Source organism: Echinops telfairi, unplaced genomic scaffold (genome assembly GCF_000313985.2).
Source record: "Echinops telfairi isolate 266 unplaced genomic scaffold, ASM31398v2 ScPeMD7_7457;HRSCAF=8495, whole genome shotgun sequence".
Taxonomy (NCBI): domain Eukaryota; kingdom Metazoa; phylum Chordata; class Mammalia; order Afrosoricida; family Tenrecidae; genus Echinops; species Echinops telfairi.
In genome coordinates, this window is record NW_022111357.1 from 29,498,341 (window position 1) to 29,509,733 (window position 11,393).

At 45.1% G+C, this 11,393-nt stretch overlaps 1 protein-coding gene across 1 annotated transcript in view; it reads right to left on the reverse strand.

Annotated features, from left to right (window-relative positions):
• The window catches only part of LOC101657616 (regulatory solute carrier protein family 1 member 1), a 41,412-nt gene extending 30,389 nt beyond the window's left edge, over nt 1–11,023 (reverse strand). Inside the window, exons 1-2 of the mRNA XM_045298950.1 lie at nt 10,886–11,023; nt 2,422–2,551 (exon numbers count right to left, since the gene is read on the reverse strand). Coding sequence (XP_045154885.1) covers nt 2,422–2,551; nt 10,886–11,023 — 268 coding nt within the window. The remainder of the gene's footprint in view (nt 1–2,421; nt 2,552–10,885) is intronic.
• Nucleotides 11,024–11,393: the final 370 nt, after the last annotated feature.

Below are 11,393 nucleotides of genomic sequence, written 5' to 3' on the forward strand. Positions count from 1 at the left end.
TATCAAGGGTTGATGAGGAGTGGGAGTAGGGAGGGAGGGGACAAAATGAGGAGCTGATACCAAGGGCTCAAATAGAAAGCAAATATTTTGAGAATGATGAGGGCAACAAATGTACAAAAGTGCTTGACACACTGGATATATGTATGTATTGTGATGAGTTTTATGAGTCCCTAATAAAATGATTTTTTTAAAGAGAGGTGTATGAGCCCCCAATAAAATAATTAAAAAACAAAGAAGAGGCTTTCTGCTCACAGAGATTTAGCCTGGGAAGTCCACAGGGCAGCTCTATTCAGTCTGCTGGGATTCGATGAGTCAGAATTAACTTGATGGCAGTGAGTTTGTTAGTTGTTACATTATCTTCAGAAACCATTCACTTCAGAATAATTTTTAAAACCTTGTTTACTTTCATAGAACATGACCCTTAATCACCATTTGGGTCTGGACAGGTGTGTAAGCACCTATATAAAGCACTCCCATCTACTGGCTGTCCTGTCCAAATAGAGCCATACAGGAAAAAACAACAACAGTGAATCAGAACAAACAATCTCACTGAATTAAGCTGTGGGAGGTTTGGTTAGCTACTTCGGCAGATTTTTATTTACTGGCCTATTTTAGCCACTAGTGCCTCTACAGCTTAGTAAGATGTATGTAACCCAAGGGACAAATGTAATCCAGACCTGGTAGGGACGGTGCTTGCTGATCTCTTATAGCTCCAGTTTCAAGCTGAATGGAAGCATTGTGTTATAAGCTAGTAAGGCTTACCAACACCCAAACACCTATCATCTGTTTCCACAAACTTTAAAACCAGATGACCTAGAGCAGCGGTTCTCAGCCTTCCTAAGGCTGAGACTCTTTAATACAATTCTTCATGTTGTGGTGACCCCCCAGTCATATTATTTTTGTTACTACTTCATAACTGTAATTTACTACTGTTATGAATTGGGTGATCCCTGTGAAAGGGTCGTTCGTTCGAACCCCAAAGGGGTCATGAGCCACCAGTTGAGAACCGCTGAGCTGGAGTATGAACTCACTCTTCACACATGCACATGACTGCGTATTATTTCACGGGACACAGAGACCCCACAAACAGATTATAAACTGTTCCAGATAGGGGATCTGAGATAAGTCTCTCTCTGCTTTTTATTGAGATGGAGATTTACAAAGCAGATCATCAGTTTTAGATCACCAGTTCATGCACGTTTCACCTCATCCACTGCAAGCCTCTCGCATCCTACTTCCTTCCGGCATCTCCTGTTTCCATTCCTCCTCCTTTACTCAGCCTTTGTTACTCTGTCGGGTAAATGCTGCTCTTTCGTATCTTAAATTGTTGATCATTCCATTCCGGATCCAAATGGTGACTGAGGGTCACAAGTTTGGGGACTCCCACTAGTCTCTGCTGACCACTAAGCCTGGTCTCTTATGACCGTTGAGTTCTGTCCCTCTCTGACCCTCTAACATGATCCTGTTCAGAGCACTTGGTAGTGGCAGCCACGCACCATCTACATCTTCTGGTCTCAGGGTTGTGGAAATGGATGTTTGCACAGCCCTAAATTAGCCCGCTGGACTAGCTGACACACAGTTTCCTATCACACAATGAACATTGCTGGCTTGGGAGAGAATCAGAAACTAGCTTTATGCTCATCAAGTTCAGTGTAATGGAGAAAGCACCACGTTTCACTTTCTGTGCTGTCTTATTAGCTCTGCGACTTTGAAGACACCATTTGACATCTGAACTTCATCTGTTAAAGAGAAAAAATTGTAAAGAGGAATCTCTTCCTCACAAGAGTTATGAACTGACATAAAATGTAGGTACAAGTGCCTGGCTGACTGTAAAATGCTCTACAAAGGTCTGTCCCCAAAGGCCAGACACAAAGTAGCAAAAGTCAGCCAAGAACCAGAGGCATAGGGAGCCTTTCCAGTCCTTCCCGAGGGTAAATGTAGAATTGTAACAGCAGCCAACAATGACTGAGGGCTTACTATGTCCTCACAATCTCAGGGGAAGTCTTTTCAAGGCAAGTCTGGCTAGGTTAACTATGGCACCTATCTCACAGATGAGAAAACCAATGTAAAAAGTTAAATACCGTAACTTGCCCATGGACAGAGTCTGTGTCCCAGTGTTCTTTATCCACAGACATGCATGCTGAACAACTTTGCTTTGCTACCTAACGATGCTTGTGCATTACCCGTTGACTCAGCTGCCACCTAGTCGCATTGACTGAGGGCAACCGCATGTGACCGCCAGAGCAGAACTGTGCTCCAGAGTCTCCATGGCTATGACGTTTGGTAAGCTGATCACTAGGTTGGTTGTCTTCTGGGGTGGGTTCAAACTGCCAACCTTTCCAGAAGTAGCCCAGAGCTTAACCGTCTGCTCCACCAAGATGCTCGTGTTAGTGGATGGTGGGCCGTTATGAGATCTCTTACTTGGGAATTGCACTGAAGGTCGAGGATCCGCACTTTCCTTCTGTCGTAAAATCACAACATCCCCATCTTTCAAGCCATAGGAAGCCAGTGATCTGTGGTTGTCTGTGAGAGGTCTTTCAGCATACACAATCTACAAGAAAAAGTTGAATAGCATGAAGCACTGAGCTAGAACAAGGCATAAACCAGAAAGACTATCTTTCCCTCTTAATCAGATGATGGATGTCACGCCTTGCTCAAAACCCTCCAGTGGTCTCTCATCGCACCTGGACTAAAACCCAAAGTTCTTCCATCTACGAACAGCCCCAAACAATATGGCGCCTGGCCCCCTGCTCTGACCTCCTCTCACACCATGATGCCATTCCTCAAAGACGACCAACTCTCCTTGGCAGGGTTTCACTTGCTCTTCTCACTTAACATGACACATTGTTTATTTGTCCGTCTTTCTGCCCCACTAGAAGCTAAGCTACTGGCGGGCAAGGCCTTTGCTTTGTTTACCAGTTCGCTTGTCTAGAGCATGATCTGCTATTACAATGAATGCTCAACTACAAGGGCCTCCAAAATTTGTGGAAGGATTCCCCCTTCCCGTGAACTTTGTGGCTCCTCATCTATACTAGTGGGTCCAATTTTAGGTTTAACTTGGAGCAGGGAGAGGAACGGGGAAGATATCCTCTGGGTAGGCTAAATATAGCGCCAGTAAACGATGTGTACACTTTGACAGGCTCCTCCACACGGGCAGGTCTGCGAGGCTCCCAAATACCACTTTCCTGCATGCTTCCTTCTGCCCTACCAGCCCAAAGCCGCGTCATTCGCATGTTTAGGAGTGGAAGACAAAGTGGGGAAGAAATTCACAAGAGAACAAACACACCTGCTAAAAGGAGCGACATAAAAACAGACAAGAGTGCACTGTGGAAAGAAGAGAAACACACAAGACACGCTATCACTTACAATCTGCCTCCTGTACTTCCAAGGGGGCACTCAGAATAAGTAAACCTCATTCCGAGAAGCTTTCTTCCGAGAAGCTTTCTTCACGATTTGTTTTTGTGTACAGAGCCGTTGGGTCACATGCAAACTGCGGAACCAGAGTAGAATTCTACCCTGGCTCTGCTGATAACTCACTGACAGACATGGAACCCTGTCACTCAGCGGGCCCAGGCCTCACAGTTCCCATTTGACAAACAGCAGCTGAGGCTACGCAATCATTACAGCTGTCCCTTCCAGTTCTTTCTGCTACACTACCACACTGCAGTATCTTCCTCGGAGATCCCCACAATTCTCCTAGCAAGGTTGCCTGGCACACAACCAGAAAATAGCACATGGAAACTGAAAAAAGAAGTGCTTTAGAATTTGAAACAAGAGGAATCTGCATTCAGTTCACCTCAAATCAAATCCCGTGGAGAAGAGCAAACAAACTGGTTTACAGAGCTTGTGTGCCCAAATCAGCACTTGCCGGTCCTACACCTAACACAGTGGTAGCACAGTGATTCTATGATGCTGGACTGCTAAGGAGGGGCTGGCAGTCTAAACCAACCAGCCGCTCCACAGAGAGAGATGTGGCAAACTGCTCCCACACAGATTTACAGCCTTGGAACCCAGAGCAGGTTCTACTGTCATACAGAATCACTGAGTTGGAATCAACACATTTGGTTTTTGTTTTTCATACATAACTAGAAAATATTATTCTTACAGTCTTCAAAGTTAAAACAGATCGCAACTGACACTATTATCCCATTCACACTTCCTTATTTAAGCACACCTCGTGCAAAACTACACTATGACCAACACAGATTGCTTTGCAATATAACCTGAGAGTTATAGCATAATTTGAGGGGTTACCTGGGGTTAAAAACAAGGTCAAAAGCAAAACATAAATCTGAGTGTTGGTGTCACGTTTGAGGTGTGCAGCAAGGAAAGAGGAGACATAAGAAAAAGATGACACAGGTAGGCTCTTAGCAGAAGGCATCAGCACTGGAGGCACCATAATGAAGTCATCAGTACTCCCAAGGCCTCCTTAATTGCCCGGCTCCAGAAACAACACTGTCAGGATACTTGGAGATGTACGATCAGCCTCATAGAGCAGTGACAGATACTTCTAAGAGAATGCCTATTTTCTTTACCATGAGAAATCAAACTTGGGAGGCGATGTTCCTTTCCACAAGACCAATGACCTTTCTTTGTGTACAAAATGCTCCACAGAAAGTGAAATGAAACAGCAGATACCATTAAGTGATGTCTATGAAGAGCCAGCGTTAAACGGGGTAGGTTTCAGCCTCCCACTTAACCCTCATATCCTCTTATGAAGTCTCACAATTATGAGCCCTCTTTCACTCACGGGGAAGTGAAATGTAAAGAGTTCAGTGACTAAGGTCACACAGCTATTAAGACAAATGGGACTGAAGCCACACCTGCCTGATTTTGAAGCCCATATTCTGCACAAATACCATACACAACTTCCCCAACCATAGCCATCCTCCACCCCCAAGTGTCCTGCTGAATTAACTGGAGGATTATCAGTAATAACTTTTAAGCCATTCATCATCACTAAGTGATGCTCACTGTTCAATGCACCCTCCCTGCCCTGGTCAGTAAAGGGGCGAACACTACCTACAACTTATGCTTTGGAGTCCCACTTTACAGAAGGCACTTGTCATTCCACCACTGTTTGGTTACTATTTCCTCACTGGACAATGCAATTCGGAAATGAGGCAGTCAGATCCAATAGGAAACACAGTTCCCCAAGTCAAGCCTGGATTTTACATGTGAAACAGTACTCTCTGGCTCACTGTCCTAGAAACCGGAGACTGGAACAAACACTCGCCCTACGGGAAAGGACCAAGTGTCCAGCACCGAGATAAAGGAGAGCTTGGTTGGAATTTTAACTGCCACAAACAAGTAACTTCTTTTTATTAGAATAGGGTGAGTCTATGACAGACAAATATGTGACAGCTTAAGCCCCAGAATTAAAGTCTGGGTGGTTTTCTAACTAAACATGAATATGTTAGACCAATGGTTTCAAATCTCTACCAGTCAAAATAAAGCAGGTTTTAGAGACAGTATTCCAGACACACCATCACCTGTGTGCTTTCCATGGTGAACATTACCCAGCTCAAGGCCTCTAATGCACAAAAGCCAGGTTTTGCCACCTCAAGACCTTTTGAAGAAAGAATTGACACAGCTAAATGTCTTCAGCTGCAAAACTGGCACACCTGTTCATACTTACTCTGGAGAAGGCACCCTAGAGAGTGAGATTTAATCTTAATCAACATCTTACATAGACTGATTAATGAAACCCCCAAACCTTTAAATATCATGTCAAATGTGTCCCAGACTCTGGATATGAACCTTCAACTAGCAGAAATCTTTAACAGTATGTTTCTGGCAGTAAGGGCCACAAGCAAAGCCCACAGAATCACAGCCAGGTGGGCACTTAATATTAGCTGTTAATTAAGTGCACACTATATGCCAAGTACTCTACCTACACTATTCTATGCCAGTCAGGTTGACTTTTACAAACCAGCTAAGAAAGCGGTTTGCAACACTGAATTACAATGTCTTTCAAAAAAATTTAACATTTAAGGTATGGTCCTATGGCTCCTACAAAAGGACTTAGTGGGACTATGTAAATAAGGCACATGAACCTGGAACCCCTATGGGGTGAGACCATGTAAACTAGGTAAATGGAACCCTAAACTAGGGGATTGCCCAAAATTTTGCTTTCCTACTAAGCTTAAGAAAGAGCCAATCCCAGAGCAGAGAAGGATGTCACTGCCACTAAGAAAAGAGGAACCAAGAGTGGAGTGCATCCTTTGGACTTAAGAGTTCCACACTAGGAACCTCTTAGACCCAGGAGACAGCTGTAAAGGCAGAGATGGCAAGGTAGTGAGAAGTGGCACAAGAAAAAATGGCATTAGATGGCAGAGTGGTCTTCTTGGGCCAGAGTGGGGCAGCTACAGTAGGTGTGCCAACCCACAGAGAGAAAGCTGAGTGCCTTTGGGTAGGAGGCTCGTTGAGGGAGTAGGATGCCTTCAGACACTTACAGGCAGAGCTAACCAGCTTTGTAACACTAGCATCAGGAAAGCACAGGCAAGGCTGTGTGACTATGAGCATAGCTGCCTGACTCAAAAACAATTTCCTAACTTGTCCAGGATTTGGAACTGCAGCCTATTCTCCCCCCATAATTGTGAATACCGTCTGTGAGTTGTATAGCCACTATTCTAGATCATGGAACCTAGCAGAATATAATATGAAAGGAATGGCTATGCCAGAACTGGTGAAAAGGGTAAAGGTCTGTTTGATTTCTAGCTCATAGGAATCAGCCTGGTCATGCTGTTCATTCATCCTGTTTCTCTCCTTGCCCCACCCTTGTGAAGTCAGATGAGGTCTGATGCCGCACCCCACTATTTTATAACATTTGACCTGGTAATAAGCATCTAAGGGTTTTCCTGAGAAAACAAGCAGAACTAGATGAAGCCTCAGGAATAGAAATATTTATAGTAATATTACTCATAGCTGCTCCCAAATCCCCAATAGGAAAATAAATCACCAAATATAGTACATCTTCATGATGGAACAAAGAAGAATGAATACCTTTGTATTACAGTGTTGATGGAGAACATTAACTATACCATGTACTACCAGAAGAATGAACGAATTTGTACTGGAAGAAGTACGGACAGATGTTCCTAGGCATGAGATAGGAAGACTTCGCTTCACGTACTCTGGCTATGTTAAGAGGAGGGTCCAGCGAGTTCCTAAAGATGACATCATGTTTGGAAAGGTGGAGGGTTAGCAAAAATGAGGACCAGACTCAACCAGATACTGACACAGTGGCCAAAACAATGGACTCAAAACACAGGAAGGACTGTGAGGATGACGCAGGACGGGCAATGTTTCTTTCTGTTATACATAAAGTTACCATGAGTCAGAACCAGCATCACGGCGCCGAACGACGACGTATGATAAAATAGTGTATAGTCATTGAAGTCTATAAATTCGATCATTTTTAAATGGCATGGGAAATGTAGACAATTTGGTGTTCATAGAGAAAATAAGATATAAAATTGTTTACACAGTTCATGGCCCATTATGTTGAAAAGAGCCACTACGTAAGTAAAGCCAAAAGGTTAGCTGCCATTTCTGGGTTAAGAGGCAGTAAGTTATTATGTTTCCTTTATAGTCTCCCATATGTTACAAGTTTACTACAATGCAGTATTCATCAGGTAATACCACTCACTGGAAGAGGCATAATGGGTGGTAATCATCAGAAGAGAGGGGGGACCCTCAGTGAGATGGACTGACACAAGAGCCAAAACAACAGACCCAAACATACTCACAATCAAAATGGCAGAGAGCAGGATTTTGATGGTTACACAGAAGGCTAGTAAGAGGCAGTAACTAACTAGGGCGGAGGGGATACAGGAAAATAAGCAGGCCAAAACCAGCTACAAGAGAAAATTTCTGTTTCCACTGGTTTAAGAGTGTTTCACAAACCACAAGTCATGCTGTGTGCGGAGCTGCCTCCTCAGGATCACACTATTGAAAGGACCTGCCATTAGATATGCCTTTCACTAGAGGGTCTTCACAGCACATTTCACAAGCCACTTAAGAGATAGCTTGTTTGTTTCGAAAACATAAAGACATTATTTAAAGAGAAGCTAAATCCTGATAATTTGTTTGAAGTTCACCCAGCCAAGTCTGCATCAAAGCCCCACACAGAGCCAAGACTGGCTTCCAAGCCCACACTTGTATTAAGAGATGGAACATGCCCAGCTTTAATCACATGTAGAAGTAGAGATGGCGTCTATTCTAAATTTGTCATCACACTCCACACTGCATTATAACTGACTAGAGCTGTTAAAACGATCACTTTTCCTAAGTGTATGCTTACACACATCTGAAGATGAAGTGAGAGACTGAATTCTAACCCAGGAACCCCCAGTGTGGGGCAAGAATCCAAGACAACCCTTTAAGGGTGTACAAAGAAAATAGAAAACAGCAGAACTTCATTTCTATGTACCGTATATACTCGTGTATAAGCAGAGTTTTCCAGCATTTTTAATGCGTTTTTTATGGTAAAATTAGATGCCTTGCTGATATTCAGGTTAGCTTATACTCGAGTATATGTGGATTTGATTTCATCACTATATTCTATTTTATCCTTGCTTACCTATATTACTTCATGCATATAATATGATCTCTCTTTATAACATGTTATATACCTGTTTTATATTGTACAGAACAAATTATTTCAGTACATGGGTGCACTTTCAGAAACTTTTTACTGGTAGGGATATACATGACTAAGTTTGCAGACTAGTGGTCTGGACACAGAATGGCAGCAAATGGCCAAGAACAGAAAAATACATTCTCTGGAAGAAATGGATTCCAAAATAGGCACGAAGGCAGGGGGATGGAGAAGGTGAGGAGGTGGAATGCAGTAGAGGCCAGGAGGACCATGAGAGGGAGGAAGAGGATGAGTAATATGGGAGGGCCCTGGGAGGTATGTGCAACAAAGGAGGCCCTCCTAGCAGGCAAAGATGATGTGTTTGTGGAGGTTTATTATTATGATTTGAAGAAAGGAAATGACTAAAAGTATCTAGGGTGGATCCTGTTCCTGCCTGATGGGCAAGCAAGTGAAAGACAACCGACCACCAGACATCTTAAAATAGATACAATGTTGTCAGGTTACAATGGAGCCAAGGGAACAAACTTGAAAAACAGGAGCTGTTTACAGCTATGTAATACAGACTTAACGCTAGTGGGAGCCCAGGTTCTATAGGCTAATATGGCTTGGGAAGGAAATAAATGCCAAGACACTGACATAATGACCAAGAATCTGGAATTAGCCTGGGCATTCCACTGGTAAAGTCTACCTAATCTAAGAATTCTATGGACCTCATAATTGTCTGCCTCGACCACATAGTTATTTGTTTTTCAATCTGCTATTCCTTTTCATCTACTTATAGAAAATGCTTTTTACTACCATCTCAAAAAAAAGGACGAATGCAAACAATCTCAATCTTTTCCCTTTCCCAAACCCTGAAAACAGCAAAATCCATTTACATTTAAATTTTTATTTACCCTGCCAGATGGGCAATATAACAGGCAGAGGGAGAGACATGATCGAAAAGGCCATCTTCAAATATTTAAGAATTTACTTTATTTCTTCCTTACTTAAAACAGTGCTTTCAAAGTTCTCCACATGAGGGATTCATGGCAGGAACTGGTGTTTTTGTGGATTAACCTCTTATAGAAGTTGTACACACACACACACCCTACTTTTTGTTTTTTAAACCAATTTCTCTGTAGCTTTTGCCAGTATGTATTTGAATGATACTTTGCACTCTGCAATAAATGCTCAGCACTCAGCTTTATGCTAAGGCTCTAAAGTTCATGTAGCACAAAGGAATACTCACTTCCAAACAAAATACTGGCACATCTGTACACCACAACACAGGACTGAACAGGCTGTAGTGGAGCAATGATTTCTGGAACTATAGTATAACTGCAGCAGAAAATCATGCTTTACAGCCTGCCTTGGAGGACTCTGATAATTTTATTAAGTTTCGACTGTGTCGTCCAAGGCCCAGTTATTAAATAAGGATTGAAGGGTTTGAGTGTTCGGGCCATGAAGTTACTGCCACCGAACCTGCACTCTGGGAACAATTTACGTAAAATGGAAGAAGAGGTGAACTTCTTTCCAGCAGAGAAGGGACCTGAAACCACTCCATCATACTAAAGAGAAAGTATTACATCATTTCCACGCAAGTATCCTAATAGAGCACCGACTTAAATTCTCACGTGTAATGTGAAAGAGGAGTTTTTGAACAACTTGAGTAGAACTAGAATCTTGGTTTTTTTTCTTTTTGAAGGGTTGAACCAGGAACAAGTGTAGCAGGGGAAAGAGGATCTCCAAAGACCTCCAAAGTACGTAGTTCGAATCTCCAGCTTCCTCCCCCTCCCCTAGCCCTGCCCCTAGCCACAAATCGGTACATTTAAAGGTAAACTTCAAATCCGTCGATAGGAACCCCATCCAAAGCAGCAAAGCAAATGAACACGTATCTGCTACAGTGATCCAAACTGGTATTTCTGGTTGGGGAAGCAGGATCTATGAACCCTTGCAAATCCCGTGCTGGTTCTGAGGTCCACGAGAGCACCCCAAACTCGGGGAGGAAGGGCGGCCAACGAGAAGGTGAGGCGCCCTCCCCACCACAGCCCATGCGCCCCTCATGCTGCAGTGGGCGCGTCTGCGGCCGGTTTCTCCGCTCCCTCCCCTCACACCCCACCCGGAACTCGAGGTGTCTGTGGCGGGCAGCCGCCGACTCCGGTTCCCTTCCAGATGCGGGGCGGGCAAGGAAAGGCCGGGCCTGCACCTCCCACCCCCCGGCCCCACTCCCCGTCAGCAGCAAAGGGAGGCCCCTTAGGCGGGGAAGGCTCCGGAGGGAGGCCCGCTCGCTGCCCGGCGTACCTGGCTCTCGGCTGCGGGGATGCCGGACTCGAGCTCGCACAGCGCGCGGAAGTTGTGCAGCTCGAAGTCGGCGTCGACCTGGAGGGAAAAGGTCACCTCGGAGAGGTCCCTCCGCACACAGTACACCGTGAGCAGCATGGCCCGGGCCCGACCCAGCTCAGCTCGGCCTCGGCGCGGGGCGGAGGGGCGGTGGCGGCGGGGCCTGGCTGCTGCTGCTGCGGGCGGGCGGCGCGGGCTGCTAGCTCGCCCGCTCGTCCGCTCGCTGGCTGCTTCCCTCCCTCACACACGCTCAGGGACTCACTCACTCGCTCCCTCCCTCACTCCCTCACTCACTCACTCCCTCACTCACTCACTCCCTCACTCACTCACTCACTCACTCCCTCCCTCCCTCACTCGCTCCCACGGCCGCCGCCGCCACCCGCTTGCGACTCGTCTGCCTGTCTGCCGGCTTGCCTCCCACCGCTGCCGCCAAGCACGCCGGCCGCCCGGCGCCCCGCCCCGCCGCAAC